Source organism: Hoplias malabaricus, chromosome Y (assembly GCF_029633855.1).
Source record: "Hoplias malabaricus isolate fHopMal1 chromosome Y, fHopMal1.hap1, whole genome shotgun sequence".
Classification (NCBI taxonomy): Eukaryota; Metazoa; Chordata; class Actinopteri; order Characiformes; family Erythrinidae; genus Hoplias; species Hoplias malabaricus.
The window spans coordinates 40,523,018-40,543,028 of NC_089820.1; the positions used below are offsets into that span (position 1 = coordinate 40,523,018).

Here is a 20,011-nt window from a genome sequence, read left to right on the forward strand (position 1 = left end):
ATTTTAGATCTGCAATTCCTAAAGTCCAAAATTCCCTCATGAATTCTATGGCATCTATGTGCTCTAAACAGAAAATCAGGTGAAATTAGGCTATAAAAAATCTCAGGTCTAGCTCTTGGGGTACTGAGGTCTTGTTGAGCTTAATTATTCCTGAGGTATGTTTAATTTCTAGATTTGTTTTGGTTTGTTTTGAGCTGTAAAATTTCCCATATTTATTTGCATTTTAATTTAAAAATTCATGGGGATTCTAGTGCTCCAGTAGATCTCAGTATTTCTTGTGAGCTTTAGAATTCCCTCTCAATAAACTGGCTTGAGCTGAGGTATCAGTAAATATAGTATATACCACCAACCCTCCTGTTACTAAACTGTACTCTGGCCACCACAGTAAATAAATAAAGAACAGCATCATGTAATTAAGTTATGGCTGTAATTAAGTTTAATCAGCATAGAACATTATTTATCACGTGGTTTAGCCTACAGCCATTCATTCAGCTCATTATCATTAGTGTGTAACCTCAGGCTATCTATTGAGGGCATGTGTCTTAATTAGATTAGTATTGACACAATTATCCACGGCCCTAGTTATGTTTGTGTCCATCTCAAGCGAGACTCATTAGGATCGCCTAATTATTGTTTATGGAGGTGGGTTTGGACCACAGAAAAATTACATTTACACAATTTCTTTGCCCCAGATTGCACTAAAAGTTGTGCACAATAAAACCTGGGCAAAATGACAGCAATTATGACAACTCGCTGCCTTGACCCAAGACGTGTGCTTGCTGTACTGAACATCTGGGACACTGAGGTGTCACCTAAAAACTCATTAGCTAATGGGGACGCACCCCTTAAAAATCCATTAACATGAGATTTGTGTAAGAACTGCAAACAAATCTTGAGAGGCAGCTGGCAGTGTACTTGTGAAGCTAGTACAAAAGTCAGAAACCAGGAGAGAAAATTGCAAGCAAAGGTTTCGTTATCAAACGAGTAAAAGACCAATAGTTTACCTGATAACAGAGAATTTATTTATCACAACATTTGAGATGACATTTTGACGTTTTATTTATATATATATATGAATGAATGATGCATTTATTTGTTTTAAAGTATTTATTTCTACACATCTGAGTGCATACAATAAGGTTTTCATATTTAAAAAAGTGTCCAGATGTATGCTTCTAACAGACGAGGCAAAATGAAAGAAAGCACTTTGAAAAGTATGGAGAAAAACATTTTTGATCATAGCCCTGGTTTGTTTTCTAAAGTTACCCTTCTGTCCTTTCTAGGTTTAGGCATGGTAACCCCTATCAATGACCTGTATGCAACAGAGCCCAGTACCATGGTGAAAGGAGAGAAGCAGACACGTTGTAAACTGGCCAGTCTTTACAGGCTTGTAGATCTGTTCAGCTGGGCTCACTTCGCCAACTCCTACATCACTGTGAGAACCTCTCTCATCATCTTCACATTTCACTTGTATTGCTACTGCAAATGATAATTCATAGTTACCTTTAATGATTTGATTTCAGTTAATTTTTACCTTTTTTTTAATCACAGGGAGATTTGTTTTGTAATTATGGTCATAATGTCATAATAATGAACATATGAGTGATGGTTAGTAAATTAATTGCTCACTGTCACTGTAGCATGGTAGCATTCATATCAAGGAAATATAGCTTCAGAAAATGATTGTCTATCAGAAATAAGACAGTATTTGTTGAAAGTATATTTCATTGCCAGTTCTGTACAGTTCACACAGTTGTTGTTTTTGGGGAAATTGTTTAATGTGATTTTTATAGTCACTCACAACTGTTAATCTGTTGTGTGTATCAATAGAGTAACACAGCTGTTTGTCGTTCTTGAACAGAAATAATTTTTTTTTTTTAAGGTTCGGATCAGTAAGGAACAGGACCACATTCTCATCATCCCTAGAGGATTGTCCTTTGCAGAGGCTTCTGCATCCAATCTGGTAAACACAGTTCGCCAGTTGCTCTCCATTTTTCCGCTATGTCCATTTGCCAGGCTAGAGATGTGCATTAGAAGTGAGATCTCTAGACTAATTTTTCATATTAGATTTTCCAGAAAAGTTAATAAACTTATGAGGTGAAAAGGTTTGAAGCATCAGTAGTATTCCTACTTGTGTTGGTGAAAATGTAGAACAACAACCAAAAGTGGGTAGTCTTAATCCACACTTGAGGGAAAGGATATTTACATGAGTAAAATAATGACCACAGTAGAAGTAATAAAAACAGTACAGTAGGACAAAAGTAGCAACTCAAATACCTTAGGTAATTGGTAGAACAGTAATGGGAAATGTTCAGTACTTCTGAGTTTTCACTTTTAACAAATAACCAGGAGAGCTTAATTTCCCAACCTTTGCTAATATACATAAACCAAATTTGAGAAAGGGTGGGGGGGGGGTCTTACTGTGATCTAACACAAGATCCATTTGGAGACGGGACTAATTTCATAAGCTTAGATTTTGTCAGAAGATTCTACGGCGTGTTGTTAGCTAACTTGTATAACACAGACCATTGCTTTAATATATAGCTTACAAAATATGGCTATAAATGATAATGGGTGAGATAACTATATTGACTTCAACAAACAAAGTTGATAGGGGAAAAAAAAACTATGATATAGAGAAGGATGTGATGTTGTGTTGAGCATAATGCCAACCTCCCCAACAGGCTCCTTCTTTACTAAATGAAAAGTGGTGATAGGTCAAAGTGATTAAATTCAATAAAGCTTAGCTATTATAAATTTTAAAGAATCATTTCATTCATATTTTGAAAGGTCCATTTAAAAGCAAATTGGTTGTTTAACATGGTTGCTAATATAGCTAGTTCCACCCCTTAACAGAAGACATTTTTCACGACTATGTTTATTTATTTATTTATTTATTTATTTTGCGAATTAAAATGTTTTCAGAATTTATTGGTTAACCCTGGAGCCTATTCTTTTTTAAGTTTCTCTTTACAATTTCAATCTAAATTCAGAGAAAATTCCTCACTTTTCACTAGCTTTGTTCATGTGCTGGGGGAATAAAAGTCAGGTGTTTGTATGCAGCCCTTGCTCTGTAAAGGAAGTGTTTCAGACCAAACAGCAAAAATGAAATGGCATCTGGAGACATCTGAATGGTGGAGAGGCTTCCAAATGTTCTAAGGATTGACAATCTACTGTTCCACTCTAAAAGATACAGCAGGTCCCAAAACCTAAAGCCAGGCAGTGTGCATGCATGGCATTCTATAGAAGCTTCTGAAGGACGGGTGAGTTTGCCTTGCTGTGAGAACAGTCGTTCTCCAGAATCGTATACAGCACCTTTTTTAAAGGCAGGACTGGACAGATCTAGACCATGAACACTACTTCACTTCACCATTAGTGATACATCCACCATCATCTCATACACACCCAGGACACACAATGATTCAGCTGATGATTTCTGTCAGGTGTGTTGGAGCAGAAAAATATTTAAATGCATGTTTGTGGTTTGAAAGCTGTGGCTGCCCGTCCCTGGATTAAGAATGTGGTCTCTGAGGCATTAAAAAAAAACAAGCATTTCCTTTCATTCTGTACTAAAGTAACGTCGTAAACTGAGCTTTAGATCCTGTTTACTCACAGTCCAGAAACTTTGAGAGGTGTGTGCGCGTGCACTCATGTTTTGGAGGATAAAGTGTTGGCAGACTTTCAGAGCTCCGTTCCATACGTATGCCAATGCTTGTCTGGCAGTTAATCAGCTGTGAGAATAGCAGTATGTCTTTGATTACATGCAGCACAGTATTCTGGTGTGGCGTGTGTATTCTTGTCCACTGGACAACTTTAGGACTTAGCTTTTCTTAGTGTAATTTGTTGGTTGTGGGTTTTTTTTTCTTTCTTCTGTTCTGTGTATGTATGTATATATATATATATATATATATATATATATATAAAATCTCCTTCTCTACTTTTAGTCATTGCCAATTCCACCAGGAAGCTAGGACTTCCAAAATCATGTGCTACCAAACTAAAAGGTCGAAGACAGCACTTACTTCATCTGAGACATAAAAAGGCAGACCCTGCTACTTTTCTTGTGTTTTGAGGTTTTGTTTTTCCTGTTTTAGAAATTTACTGCTGTAAATTGTTTTTGTCCCTGCAGCACAAACTTGAGGAGCATTGAGTTGGATTGACATAAAAGACACATAAATTCTGATCTGGCTTTTTAGTGTTGCATTGCTGCCAATCAGATGTATATCTGTGTGCAGATCTGGTGTCCGATTCATTTTTGTTTTTACATTACATTTGTGCCATATGAAGAAAAAGATCTTATTTTGGCCTCTTTGCTGTATGAATATAGCATAAGACTCCTGGCTTCAGAGAACAGAGGTTTGACAAGGGCTCAAACTCTCAGTATTGGGACCAACACTTGTCTTCAAATTAATTTGATCTGAAATTAAGTAAAAAGGAGGGCTGTCTCAGACCTTTGCACAGTGCTGTGAATTTTGTTTGAGTACCTGTTAAATAAACAGGCAATATACATGGGTATATGTGAATATTTGAATAACTTATTATCCCTGAATTGAAATAGCTGAGACATCTTGCAATGCTGACTGGCATTTTAATCATTTAGACTCAATCTAGGTCACGTACTGTTTGAAAGAATGGCTGAGGGTTCTTCAACATTTTTTGGATTGTGGCAAGATTAGATTAGTTACGTTTTGAAACAAACGTGTTGTCTGTTGTTCCTTATATACTTGACCGTTGGACTCTTGTGGCAGCTGTTTTGGCAGATTCCTGCTAGTCAGATGTCAATGATGGAATAGAGGATGTTTTTAAGAATTTTAGATGCTTCAGGCATCACACTCTACCCTTGACCAGGGTCCTCGTGTCTGTGTCTTTTCATCCACTACTGTTATAAAATTCAGATCATGGTTCATTGTGTTGATAAGACTCTCATTTTTGCTATAGTCAAATTGCTATATATTTTGTATTTAATATATAGCTAAAATTTTGATATAATTTTTTTTTATATATACCTGGGCATGTAGGAAAGTCGTCAAAACTGACTGAAAATTATATATATATTTTTTTTTTTCTGCACTGTAGATAAAGATCAGTGCAGCTATGAATAGCAGGATTCTTCCAGGTGCTTTTACAGCTAATTTTTCTTTTCAGAAAGGCTGCACAGGTTGAGCCGGTTCTACATCTATCACCACAACGGTGTCTGTGACAGGTGTGTATATAATACAGACCTGTGTAAGTTAGGCTGAGCGAACCTTAGAACACCCTCTGGACTTTTCCTGTGATACTGCACTTAGTGGAACTCCTGATGCCTACTTTTCTACTTTTTTTTCTCATTCCTTTTTACACACTTCTCTCTCCCTTTTTATCACTACCTACATATATAATAGATACACACACATAGATAAATTGACTGTTATATGGAAATGAAAAAATAATTAATAGCTAACAGCATGTGGTTGTGTACCGTTTTGCATAATACATGCAATATAACAGTCTGAATCTCATTTTCATAAATGGCCACAGCATCCTTGTGTTGAGGTGTAGGATTCAACAGCAATTTTGGTGGCTGCAGGTAGGAAGAGTGTGTGGTGGGACCTATGTGAAGCTCTAATGGATTGACATAGGATATTTTACATCTTATCTTGTGTATGTTTATAAATACTCGTGTTGAAGTCTCATTACTATCTTAAACAAAATAAATGTCTGAGCTGAATACTCCACTAGAGGGCAGTATAAAGTGTTTAGGAAAGAGCAGAAACCCTGCTAGGGCAGTTAGCATTGATGTGTATTCTGTAAGTTCTTAGTATGGATAGCATCTACTAAAAACATGTTAATTTCCATTTCTCTTGTTACTATTATTGCAATCGTTTGAAAACTAAACCACATGTAGCACAAGTATATTTAAGAGAATAGTAATGCATCCTACAGCCCAGACTTGGCCCCAAGTGGGGTTTTTTAATAACCTGTTCCCAAATTTCAGTAGAAAGTGATATTCTGATAATGGTGATTAAATTATCATTTTTCATTACATTCCATTATATATCTGTTTTCAAGAGACACAAAACCTATTTTCTAGATCTAACAAATATATTGAAATTAAGGTTGATTTACGTCAATTTAAAAAAAAAAAATTATTAATATTTCATAATGATACAGAGAACTAATTGAATGCCCCTTGTAGAGCTACATGCTGGGGCATGTTGAGATCAAATCACATCAAAATTTATTTATAAAGCACTTTTTACAACTGACATTGTCACAAAGCAGCTTTACACAATTCTTATCAGAACAGATCATTTGAATCAAAGCCCAATGCCAGCAAGCCAAAAGTGAAGGTGGCAAGGAAAAACTCCCTCGAGGCTGGAGGAAGAAACCTTGGAAGGATCCAAGAGTCACAAAGGGGATCCATCCTCCTCTGATCAAACTACAGAGAACAATCTAAATAATCACCAGTTAAATGTCATTAAACTACAGTGTAGTTCTAATAATCGTGACATCTGGGGCCAAAATAAGTGCATCACTCAGTGTTGCTAATCTGAGTACATTTCTACATCAGGGTAATGCTGAGTGCTCTGAGGCTGGCAACAGTAGATGGAGATGAGCAGCTGGTCTGGTGTGGACCACAGGAGAATCTAACAATCTTCCAAAAATTGGGCTCCTCTGCCCATTCTTGCTTTGCTCCTTTTGCTTCTGAATTTTGTTCTATATTTCTCTCCCCCCACCCCCTTTCTCCTTCTCCCATCCTTCGCAGCAGCTACTGCTTCCTTCTGAACTCCTGCTATGGCAGTGTCACTGAGCAGCTCAACTCGCTTAAAGGAGAATACAGGATGTCCAGATCTGTATTCTGTTGACGGATACCTGTGCTGGCTAGCACTGGGTTTGTGGTGAGGGGAGTGGGTGGCCTATCCCAATGAACCAAATATGGCAGGGTCAATTGTTTTTGGACAACTCTTTAACCTTTTTAGTACAACATACATAATTCATGTAAATGCATGTAGAGACTAAGAGTGATTTGTTTGATTTCTAATGATTTATTATGAAGTTTTCAGTGTTTAGCTTATGCAAAAATCTTGATGACCACTGCTCTACACCATATACTGAGGTTTGTTTAATGACCTGTATCCTAATAATCCCCTTAATATAGCCTCCAGAAAGGAAGCATTCTCTCTAACGTGGCTCAATAATGTCCCAATTAAGTGTCATTTCCTCTGTGTCTGTCTCTTGGGAGCTGATTTTCCTGATAATGTGCTGGTGGTCTGGAGCGCTTCATTAGAACGTAGTAATAACTCTCTCACCCTTATTTTTCTAGGTGAAGGTGAATATTTTGGGGGATGTGGTGGATCAGGGCTCCACTAACCTGCAGGTGGATCCATCTGGGTTTAGCCCCCACGCAGCTATCTACTCCATGAGACCAGATGTACGTTGTATTATCCACATTCACACCCCAGCTGCAGCAGCGGTGAGTACCCCAGAATTTACACCCCACTTATCACTTTCTTGCAAATAATGGAACTGGCTTGTTACTCACACACTCACCTACATGCACACTCACACATGGTTAGGAATAGAAATTTCATCTCAAGTGGCACTGTTTTTCGCCATACGCACATTTATGCTTTGTCCAAAAAAAAACAACAAAACAGATGTGTAAGGGAACAAATGTTTCCCCCTATATATAATTTACGTCTAAGCAAATGCCATGATTGTTACTAACTGAAAGCAAGCTTTATTTGTTAAAGAATTCTTTAACTACACCATTGCCACTATCCTGTCCCCTATAATGGTGAAGACTACTGGGTTTAAAACCTGGAATCTCTGGAATGAAAATTGTTTCCATGTGAATTACAAATTGAAGGGACTTGTGTGCCGTATAAGGTCGAGAAGGACTTATTTGAGATGATTCTGTTTTCACATGACCGTGTTGTTTCGTATTAACATATGTGTTGCATGAGAAGGTGCGTTAATGTAAAATGGATATACAAGCATCTTGTACACATGCCCTGCCCTCGTTTTAATCTGTGTTCTCTCCATGGTCCAGGTTTCCTCTATGAAGTGTGGTCTGCTGCCCATCTCTCAGGAGGCTCTAATTTTGGGCGACATTGCCTATTACAACTACCAGGGTAGTCTGGATGAGCAGGAGGAGAGAGTGGAACTGCAGAAAGCTCTCGGCCCTTCAGCTAAGGTAACACACCCAAGTTACACGCACCAACAAGCTCTAATTTGCTTATTATTAAACTGAAGTTATGAAGTCTTTTTGTAGCAGGAATATTCTGCAATAGTCAATACTTCAGACCAGGGTTTAGAACCAATGGCTCAGTTATAAAGAGTGTATTGTGTAGTAGTAATAATGATAATTATAATATCCTGTTATGATAACCAACTTGGGTGTGTCTTTTGCAGGTGCTGGTTTTGAGGAACCATGGAGTGGTGGCTTTGGGCGAGACTATTGAAGAGGCCTTTCACTACATTTACAATGCCCAGTTTGCTTGTGAAATCCAGGTTAGGCCCATATTAACACACTGGTTCTCAACAGCTCCCAGGGTCACTTTTTTTTCCAACTTGCATCATACAGGGATAGGGCATAATTTTGGAAAATATGTAGGTCCTCTACTAATAAAATGACTTTACTAGAGCTATTCGTCCAAGCCAAGAGCCATTTAGGTATATTTGTAAGAATGCTGTTTTTGTTTTGTGCCCATGACTTTACTGGCATTTTTTTTTATGTGTGACACTTCTGATATTTCTCTTTCTCTGTATGTCTGTAGGTGAATGCATTCTCTTGTGCAGGAGGAGTGGAGAATCTGATTGTTCTGGATCTGGAGAAGTATAAGAGCCGGACACACGGTGTGGCTGAGGCTGGAGTGAACATGGGCTCTCAGTACAAGTGGAAGATTGGGGAGCTGGAGTTTGAGTCCCTCATGAGGATGCTGGACAACCTGGTGAGTTAGGGTTAGAGTTTCAGCATTGATGAACCAGTTCTGTTTCAGCATCTGAATAAAAATTTGGCCCAAGTGCACACTCCGATGTCAACAATATATAAAGCTATAAGAATCTGCAAGGGTGTGATGTGCCTTTGGCGCCAAACCAAGGTTGTCAGATGATTGTAAACACAGTCTCTTAAAGTGAAGTGGGGATAATCAAGTGGTCGTTCAGTGTATATTAATATCCCCAACACAAGTCGACTATATAGACTTCATGATGACAATACTTGCTAGATCTTATTCCTATTCAATGGCTGTAATTATATTTAGTCTAGACTACAGGAACTGAAGGTCTCTGCTGTTGTGTTCACTGCGTTTTTTTCTCAACAGGGATATCGGTCCGGGTATGCTTATCGACACCCCATCATCCGGGACAAGCCTCGGCACAAGAGTGAGGTGGAGATCCCTGCCACAGTGACAGCGTTCACATTCGACGAGGATGACATTCCAAGACTCCCCTTACGACTCCTACAGCAGCGACAGCAGAGGGAGAAAACCCGTTGGCTTAACTCCCCAAACTGCTACACCAAGGTCAGCGTGTCTGAGGGGAGCAAAGAGGAGTATGCACGCACCAAAACCATGGTACGAAACTTGTCAGGCTTTATCTAGTTAAGCAGAATGTGTCTGCTGTTTTAATGTGCAGAAGCCTTGGAATGATTATACAATATGGAATATAGCAATAGCAATGTTAAAAAGTGCTGATGGTGTATAAATTAATTTTACTATTTTACTTCCTGTATATTACCTGTATCTTCTAATAACCATAAAGGTGCACTGTTTCTTTAAGAGGAATTGATACAGATGCACGTCGCTTCCTGCCAAAAAAGTGTTAACAGTTAAAAGTGCAATTTTTCTTTTGCATTTTGTGCAGTGACACACCTGTTTAAGCCTTTTCTCTTTTCATCAAGACAAAGCAAGTTCAACCGCTGATCTAATTATCCTCCAATGTTTTCACCCATCCAATATGTCAAAGGGCTCTATTTTGCTTAATTCATATATTAATTTATCTTAAGTACCTTGACACCACTTTAAATGAGCAATCAGCCACTTTAATTTGTATACACATCCTGTATAATCTCTATAGAAAAGTATTGACAAAATAAATGGAATGCTCTGCAGTGCCACATGGTTTGACAACAGTCATGCTCAACACCAAGCTGAAATTATGCAGTAAAATAACCCCTAACAGTGTCCTACTGAGTAATAGAGCTCCACCTATTACCTTTGGGATTAGGTGAAGTGCCAGCAGTAAGCACATGGTATCTGAAAACTGCATCTGCCCTATTGTTTAAATTTCATCAGCAAAAAATAGTAACATACAATTGCCAAAATCTTGTGCCATAAACTCTAATTCGAAATTCTATTTTTTTTCTTTCTCATATATTTAGAGAGAAACTTTTGTTGTACTGGTGACATGTAAAACTTGTTAAAAAAAAATCCCATTAGTTTACAGGATTTTAAAAAACACTATTTGTCAGCTTATATAGGTCCCCGGTGACTTGTTGTTGTGGGCTGGTAAGAACTGGGAGATGAGAGAAAATCAGAGACTGCATTTTGTTGATAAACAAAAAAGTTTAAATATTTTGTAAAATAAAGGCAGTGAAAATACTATAGACTGTATTTAGATGTAACTTGATTAGCACTCATTTGTTACTCAGTTATGGCTACTGCGTATTCTGAATATGGTGCATTAATTTTATAAATGATAAGTCCAGAAATTTTATATAAACATATCAATTCGCTTTCAGAGGTCTCTCTGTAGGACTGGTTTAATGGTACCCTCTAGTGGTTAACGTAAGAACTAATGTTGAATGAAACTTTGACATATTTCAGTTTTCTTATATTTGTTTCACATTTACTTAACTGACAGGTGTACAAAGAAAAATTCCAATGTTTTCACTCACCAGATTTTTTTGTTTATTGTAAATATAAACACATTTTCGATTTGATACATGCAGCAGGTTAAAATAATAGTTTATAAAGTTTATGGAAAATATGGGTCATGCTGTTTTTGTTAAGCATCAAACAATAAGCAGATAAATAATAAAAGTAAAATGGGCACATTCACTAAATGAATGGCTCTGACTTTGCAAGCAAAAATAAGCCATAGCCCATCATTTAGTGCTGGACTTCATACTTAATATTATGATATGATTCAGAAATTCTAGAGAAATGCCAGTCCATGTAGTGTTAGACTCGACACAGTGCTGAAGGAACAGGAACTTTGAGACCTCATATGGCACTGCAGTGATTAAAAGATAGACACATTGGCTATTCCACAAAGTCAGATAAGTAGTGACCCTGAATAACAGGGTGAAAATGGGTCAACATTTGTACAGCAGTAGATGGACTGTGGTTTGCAAATGTAGAGCTACAAAGTGCATCTATATGACAAGTGGAGTTAATAAAATGGTTATTGGGTATAGAAACAGTGGCTTTACTGTTTAGGCTGTAAAAATATATGGGTTTATAGGGGTCTTTGTTTTGGTGTTAGTGTTTTTGTATGATCTACAGTGTATTCAGTTAAGCATTCAGTTTTGTTTCAGTGGATGAAGTCTGAAGATGGCAGCACTAGCAGCGGGACACCGATTCGTATTGAAGACCCCAATCAGTTTGTCCCTCTGAACACCAACCCTAGCGAGGTTCTCGAAAAAAGAAATAAAGTAGGCACCTTTCTACTGCGTTCTGTCCTCATCACTTGACTTGTTACTTCCACTATATCTTAGTAATTTAAAGGAGCTATTAGAAATTTTAACACACATTTTTATAAAATTATACACATTATGCAACAATCATGGGATGAAAATATATCTTAGTCCTTTTGCTGGTTTTTAACCATTTTTTTTCACCCCCACAGATCAGAGAGCAGAATCGCTTTGACTTGATGTCTGCTGGACCCCAGTCACAAAAACTGGCTGGAATTGTTACAGAGAGACCACCAGTAAGTACTGCAGTGCTGCCAATAACATTACATTACCCAGAGTTCTCTTCTCCCGCTCGTTTAAAAGTATTTCTGGTTCGAGAGAAAATGTTGAGTCTAGTTCACATGACCTCTGCTAGATGGAGCCAGACTATCACTTTCTGCAATGCTATCAATTGGAGTATTGGCCTACTGTGTTGCTGCACAATATGACCTGCACTCATTTGACCACAGTAATTTGTTCGGTCTCTTCTTTCTGTTAAATTATTCGCATCGTGGATCAGTGTGTGTTAACGTGCCTTTGTTTTTTCATTAAAGGAGCAGTTCTTTGTGAAGGTAAAGTGGCTTCAGAATTGTTTTGGATGCTGCTTGTGTTGTTTTTAAGATTTCTGTAGTCCTTCATAGACAAACTAAAGTGCTTTTAATAGGTTAATAGGTTTTTTTAATAGGTTATTGCCAGAGCACTGGGTGGGCTAGTCAAGAATATTCAACAAGATTTACTGACATTGCTTTACAAACAATATTGGTTAATACAGTCAACCTCAAATCACAAAGGATACAGTAGGCTAATATATATTTAGTTGAATTAAATTAAAGGAGCAATCTGTAGGATATTTACTGTATGTAGTCATAAAATATCCAGGGAGTGTGATCATAGATTAAGGAAACAGTCAAAGCTAAAACACTGCTGTCTATCTTCTCCTTGAGAAGTGGCCAGTCCCGCCCTCCAAGGTCCTGCCTGTCATCCCGTCCTCTGCCCAATCATTTTACAGTAATCCATGTGGCCAGGTCTACAAACAATGTCTTGCAGCCATGAAATGACCAAAAGAACAGAGCAATGTTATCTTACACCAGACCCAAAAAGCCCCACTGCCTTTCTAAAAAATGTCCATGACCAGAGTATGAAGTAAAATGAGAAATATTGGCACTATGTTTGAAAAGTGGAGGCAGTTTAGATGCAGGTAACTGCACATTTTTTTCTGAAAAGGTATTGAAGTACAGACGTTTGAATGAATAGATCAAAATGAGCAAGCATTATAGGTTGTGTGTTTTTATATAAAGAAAGTGAGGCATAGCAAAGTTTGAAAGGTGTCAGGACTGTGTTTTGTGTTTTTTTTAAACAAAGAAGGTGAATAACATGACTGAAAAGTGTAAATACCATTGTTAGTTTTAAAGAAATTTGTTTGTGTGTGTCAAATTAACTAGTAAGATTTGTGTTTGAAAAGCCTTGCATATTCACCAATGAATTTCCACATTTAAGGTGGGACGGAGAAATCAAGCTTGGTAGTACATAGCAAATATATGCTTTTTACTAGTAGGTAGATGTTGTAAGGACATGATGTACACTTGGTTGTGTGTTTTAAATGGGAAATAAGTGTTTCAAATAGTTTTGTTTATAAATCCTAGCGCTAGCTTTAGCTTCGCATTGCTGTTTAAGGTAGAAATGAGTATTCAATAAGATGCTAGAGAAAGCAAATATGACTCTTAAACAGACCCATTTAAGGTGGATCTAAATGTTTGACTATGAAAATTGTGGATAAGATCTGCCTCCTAAACAACATTTATGGTGGAAGGAAAAATCGGTAAGTAACACCAGCCTTGTCTAGTCGAAATATTTCAGGTGGATTTGGACAGTAAAGGCTTGTAAATGCAGGGAAATGGTAGCTGCATGTTCACTTTTTTTGCATTGATATATGTTTTAGTGAAACGATGAACACTTTTCTGTTTAAATATGTTGATTATGGCACATTCTTTTATTATAGTTATTTTAAACGATTGGTGTCAGTATTACAGATTGCTCCTTTAATGATTTGATGCTTTAAAAAGAGAGACCACTGTTCTAATACATATAAGGTATGATACAGAATCCAGGTTTGTGTTTGCTAGCTTTGTTTATAAACCGCCAGCTCTGGAACCCTTAAGAAAAGAGTATTGGTACCATTTGTGAAAAGGATAAAGTTTCTGATCACTTCCCTCATAGGCTGCCTTTGTGGTCCGGCTAAACTAGGCTTGCCTAGTGTTGTTTTAAATCTCATACCAGGAATTGCTGCAACCAAACCCCAGATTCATACAGATTTAATACACAAGAGGGAGTGCTTTAAGGAACCTTGAATGTATTATTGAGTTTATATCACAGTTGAGTTTATTTAACATAAAGAGGACAGGAAATTACAATTTGTTTATCAGCATTGCACAAGTTAATTGTTCCATTCCTTCACATTCCTTTTAGCCCTTTTCAACGAAAATCTGGTCTTGAACAGGTCTGAACTTGAATCTTGATGCTGTCCAGTAGGGTTGCAAAGGGGTGGAATATTTCCAATAAATTTCCAGTAACTTTCCATGGGAACTTTAGCTCCGGAACTTTGGAAATATTCCAAAATGTAAACTTTCCATGAAAATTTTGTGAATTTATGAGAATTTATAGGAATTAATAGGAAATATTGGATCAATTAAAGTAACTATCATACACTATCATTCATGCACCATTTTTTTTTGTTAACAACAGACATAAACAATACAAATAACACATAGTTGCAAGCAGAAAGGTATAAATGCTTCTTTCGTTGAACAATCAAAATAACGCAACTCCTGCGTTACGCAAAAAAGTGCCATTCAAAATGTAAAGCAAAAAAATATATATAAAATTTAACATCAAATATGTATTTTCCCACAAACATCTCCTGTCTGGCCTCTGCATGCTCTGCATTTTTGCTTTATTAGTTTCAGGCTTCTTCCTGAACCTCAGTATCCTCCATGTTCAAATAAATAATAAGTATGAATTCTTGGTTAGAGACAACCATTGAAGCAAAAAATATAGGTAAACTTTTGTGTAAACTATTCTCTTAAATGTAATTACGTTAAGCTTTTCTGATTTACCAGATAAGCAACTGAGATTACACCTTGAATTAATAGTTGCTTAAATGTTTCAATTCTATTACTGTCAATAAAAATATGAAGCTAAATATATGCTTTCAGTAGTGTTGGGGTTTCTAGAAATCACCTGGACATATGCTGTACATGTGATGGAGGAATGAACAGTGCAGGGGGTTTGGTCTCAATAGCCCTTTGGTGTGTAATGTGCCTGGAATTGAGGAGCAGTTTTGGTATCATATCTAATTATTTTAGCCAAGATTATGCTTCAGTATATTTTTTACCCACTATATGTATTTTTCTCACCTTGAGCTATATGTTCCTGTTTTATTCCCTATAATTACCCGTTAATTCCCGTGGTAAATTTTGCAACCCTATTCTCCAGTGAACTGCCCAGCTATTGCAACTGTTTTGACTGTAACCAGGGTGGTGTCACTGCTGTCTATTTTAACCAGAAGAGCATCAGAACTATAATGGTCATGGCTGGGTTCAGATTATAGTGATTATATGATGCATGTATAAATGATGCAGCGTTAAATTTCAAAGTCAATATTTGAGTGTGGCTCCAGAGCCGTCTTGCTGATTGTGATCAACAGGGGTTTAAATATTTAAAAAAATAAGTGCCTTGCCTTGCACTGACTACAGTCCCTGTGATTTTTCTTTTGCTTTCAAATCAGAAAATGGATAACATCCGCTACATCATAACTCTTTAATCTCTGATCTTCCTGGAGCCTTTTTAGCTTGCCACACAGGCGGATGTTCTGTGATATTGCTGAAGTGCTTACTGTTTTTGGTCCCAGCTTGGAACAAACATATGTGGTTCTGGGACCTATTTATGTTGGTGGAAATGCATCAAACCATTTAAAATTGAGTTGTGATCGGAAACCAAGTCAGTTCCACGTTCAGACTTATCACTCAATTGAAAGTGCTGGCATCATTGCTAGGTTATAAGTGGCCAAGTAATACTTAAAGTGCTTCAGGCTGAGTGCCATTATCTTGCAATAATAGACTCATAGAACCTCTCTCAGCCAATAACGTTGCAGGGTCAAAACCTAACTGTGGTAAAATTCACCATATAGGATTGACTGAAATTATTGTTATTATTATTTTTAATCAGTAATATTATAGGTATTTGTGTAATATAGGACTTCAATATAAGACACTAAAATATATTAAAATATAATATTAAACATGGGTTTCAGCGATTTCTTTTTATGTTCGACATATGCACGGTATAAAGATATTTGTGAATGTAGTTGCTACACTTCGGCATTTATAGTTTGTTCACTTTTTTTTTTTTTTTTTCCCCTGTTGTGAGTGATGCCCACATTGTGTTTTTTGACACAACCTGCATGATGGACTGATCTGTTGGTTTCATTTGTGTGTGGTTTTGTGTATTTGCCTTTACCTGTATCTAAACAGATGTGACACAAAGCAATGTAATTCCGGTACTACTTCAAGTCCCCCCACTCTCCCTAAAACACCTCATTCATTCTCTGTCACAGCCGTACACAGGTGGGGATGAAGATCAGACCGAGCCTCTGCCACCCAACCCCTTCACTGAACTGGCAGAGAAGGAGAGCGAGGACTACAAAAAACAAGAAGGGCGCCACCACCTTGATGGTAAAAAAAAAAAAAATAAAAAATTTGACAGATTTTGGACAGATTTCAAATGTGAACAATTTAACCCTATTGTGTATATAGAAATGTATAGAAAACATTTCCAATTTTGCTATATTGTATTTTGAAAGTAATTGTAAATCTTATGAAAAATAATAGAACTACTGTTCAGTCCTCCAAATGACAACCAACCTGGTTTAATTACAGGTTATAACAAACTTATTTATAACTAGGAGTCCAATAGAGTGCAATTGGGTTCTCTCTCTTATCTTATATATAAATATAAATATAATATAATATTTACACCACATGAAGCCATTGTTTCTCACACTTAAGCTCACTTTACAACAATATAGAAATGGCACACATCGATATAAGGGAGGGGGGGGGGTGTTCAGAAGAACAAAGGCAAAGAAATTGATGTAGTGTGTTCCATAGTTTTAGGCCTGTGACACTGAAAGATCAGCCCCCTGCAGAAACCAGTCTAAATTTGGGGATGTAAAGAAGCCCAGCATCAGAGGACCTAAGTATATGGGAAGGGCAGTAAGGGTTCAGCTAATTAAGGTGGTGCCACACCATGCAGTGATTTCTATGTGAGGAAGAGGAGTTTAAACAGAATGCCAGTGTAGCTGATAGAGAATAGGCACATGGTAACAAATATTTAATACCTCCTTAATACCTCCTCTAGTACCTTTTAATTACTAGAGTTTTCCTGATGGACTGAATCGTTTAGTAAAGGAAGTGTGAGCAGTATTATGTCACATTTCGATGTGACATGACATACTCACAGCTACTCCACCTCGCACAGACTAGCTTTTTACATGCAACACCAACACTCACACCTTTCCCTTTCCTCATTCTGAATGAAGCAGAGCTGTTTCAGGATTTCTAAATGAACTCTCGCATGTGACTCCTCCCTGCAATCAGTGCTAATTACAGCTCATGACTTAAACAGCCTTCAGTTGATAAAGAGGTCACCAGCCTAGTCCAGCTATACTCGCTAATGTGTCCTTAGGGGTGTTATGTATGTGAACAGTTTTATTACAAAAAAGTAAAGTGCCTGATTAATCTACACTATATGTCCAAATGTGTATAGATGCTCCTTATGAGCAGTTTCTGCTACTTTGTGTTTTTTTTTTTTTTTTTTTTTTTTTTTTTTTGGAAATTGCTGACAGCACGCACAAGTTTTTATCACTCATATAAAATCATTGTAAAATAGAATGAGCTCTAGAGCTGCTGTGCATACATTGGGCCAGCTCAGTATAAAGTATTGGACTGTGGAGCAAGCAAACAATTTCTCTGGTGTAATGAAACTTCATCCATTAACTTTCAAATTGAGTTGAAGTGCTGGAACTACACAGCTAACTTCACTTATGTTTACTCTCAGCATACTCTCAGCAATGTTCCAACATCTTGTCAAAGCCTTCCCAGGAGGGCAGAAATCATTGCTGCAGCAAAGATAGAGATTTACCAATTACTTCACGTAATTTCATAAGTAAAGTTGGAGCTGTCCAAAAACATTTGCAGATTGTAGTGCATTTTTCCTCTAATATCTGTCTGTATTTCTGTGTGTAGCATGACTTGTAAATTGCATCCGGAATATAAATTCTCACAGTGAATGACACTGAAATAACCAACAGTTAATATGAATGTTAAACTCATAATAATAAAGGGTGCATCATGTAAGATTTAGGAGGATCTAGTAGCTGAAATGAAATATAAGCTGTGTCTCAATTCAGGGGCTGCATCCTTTGAAGGACGTGGTTTATGGAGGTCTGTCCTTTTGAAGGCTAAACCGAAATGGGACAGGCTCCTTAAAGGCGGATGCTCCTCATCTTTCTCTTCTCTCCAGAGTGCTAGGATTATGGCTATTAATACACAGTATGCATAACAGTAAACTTTAAAATAAACAGTAATCATTTAATTCAGTGATTGTGGAAAATGGAAAGGCTGTATTAGTAACAGCTAATATGAAGTGAACAGATCTCAATAGCACTTCCCTATAAATAATATTTTACAGAAATAGTCGATAATGTGTTCTGCTTCAGTCACTTTGTATTTACCTCAGACCATTGTCATTTAAAACCGTGGGAGATAAACAAGAGACAAAGGCGCTCAGTCAAAGAAAAACACTACATTCCCTTACAGTTTAATAAACTGCTCATTGCTCCTTAAACAAAGGAAAACTTTGAGTATATTTTCAGTCTTAACTTTTGATAGTTGAGTACAGTAGCACTACGTTTACAACCTCCTTCGCTCCTCTGCTGATGTTGCAATATTCTGAATCTTGGTTGGTGAGGGATAGTCCTGTTGCATCCTTTGTTTCTCGGGCAAAGGAGGGCGCATTTATCGGCCGCATATGAATGACCCTCCAGAATGGGACTGCCTAGTCGCGCCTCGGTGACACAAGTTTACAGATACGTCCTTCGAAGGGTGCAACCCCTGAAATGAGATGCAGCTATAGTGGACACAATCATCTGTAACAAGCAATTGCTGTTTAGCTTAGAATGAGTAATGGGTTTAAATGTACACTGCTCATGATTCAGGCTATGCTTAGGTTTCTCATTTTAAACAGATTTCGAGAGAGCAGAGTTAGAGGAGCAGTGCATATTTTCTAGGTGTTTTATTTATTTATGAGATAAATTCACAATTGAAAGAAAATCTGCACTTGAGGCAGGGGAAAAAGTATCTTCCTGGAAATATCCTGCTCACTCAATCAGACAAAACATAAAATAAAAGTTTTCACCTTTACTTCTCTAATGTTGCCCCTGTTCTACCTCAGTGAAAACAAGTAACACTAATAATGCATATCTTACATGGAAGCCATTTACCTATTTTTTTAGTAACTACAATAAATAAATAAATACATATTTTAATATAGATCAAAAATAATCTCATGAGATGGCTTAATATGGCTACTCAATGCAGTAATAGATGATGTCATTCTGGAAGTAGCTTTGCATTTGACCACCACTGTAGGGTCTGATATCCTTGGAAAGGGGTGGGGGAGTGAGGGGTTTTCATTTGGTTGCAACCTGCAGCCTCACTATTTGATGCCACTTAATCTTACACACTGAACCTTTGTGTCTTTTAGTTTCATTTTGGCAATTTTCTCATGCAACAAATCTTATTTCACAGCCTTGTGTCCACAATTTGCTAAACGTACCATATAAACCAGCTTATTAGAGGTAACTTAACAATTCCGTAAGTGCTGCACCTCTGAGTTATCTTCCCTTTTTAACTACAGTAGTATAGTATTTCAAAAAGCTTAAATCTAAAAAAGCAAACATCAGACACCAAACATATCTTGGTTGATCAACTATGTTTGGGACAATTGTGTAAATTAGATTTACCACTGAAACTTGCAGAAAATTTGCTAGAAACCCACAACTGCTGACACTTTGCATGCTTCCTCTAACATGCTTCCCACTCTGTTTGTAAACCTCTGTATTTGTTTGTCTTTGTGTTCACTAATGCACTCCTCCCCTACACTGACTCTGCAGCAGAGGAAGAGCAGGATCAGCTCACATCCGATGATGCTTCCACACTCTCCCAGTCTGTGTCTCTAACTCAGTCACCACAAAACACACCTGCTAAAGAAGGTAGAGCACTTTCTCACTGCTCA

General features: G+C 37.3%; 1 protein-coding gene across 5 annotated transcripts in view; it reads left to right on the forward strand.

Annotated features, from left to right (window-relative positions):
• Positions 1–20,011, forward strand: part of LOC136677903 (gamma-adducin-like) — a 47,975-nt gene that overhangs the window by 19,552 nt on the left and 8,412 nt on the right. For 2 of the 5 annotated variants that reach the window (XM_066655600.1, XM_066655601.1), the window contains exons 4-15: positions 1,284–1,435; positions 1,883–1,963; positions 7,304–7,453; positions 8,033–8,176; positions 8,395–8,493; positions 8,760–8,933; positions 9,306–9,557; positions 11,522–11,638; positions 11,833–11,916; positions 12,214–12,231; positions 16,272–16,389; positions 19,890–19,988. In XM_066655600.1, the coding sequence (XP_066511697.1) occupies positions 1,284–1,435; positions 1,883–1,963; positions 7,304–7,453; positions 8,033–8,176; positions 8,395–8,493; positions 8,760–8,933; positions 9,306–9,557; positions 11,522–11,638; positions 11,833–11,916; positions 12,214–12,231; positions 16,272–16,389; positions 19,890–19,988 (1,488 nt within the window). The remainder of the gene's footprint in view (positions 1–1,283; positions 1,436–1,882; positions 1,964–7,303; positions 7,454–8,032; positions 8,177–8,394; positions 8,494–8,759; positions 8,934–9,305; positions 9,558–11,521; positions 11,639–11,832; positions 11,917–12,213; positions 12,232–16,271; positions 16,390–19,889; positions 19,989–20,011) is intronic. The other 3 variants (XM_066655603.1, XM_066655602.1, XM_066655604.1) reach the window with 3 other exon arrangements.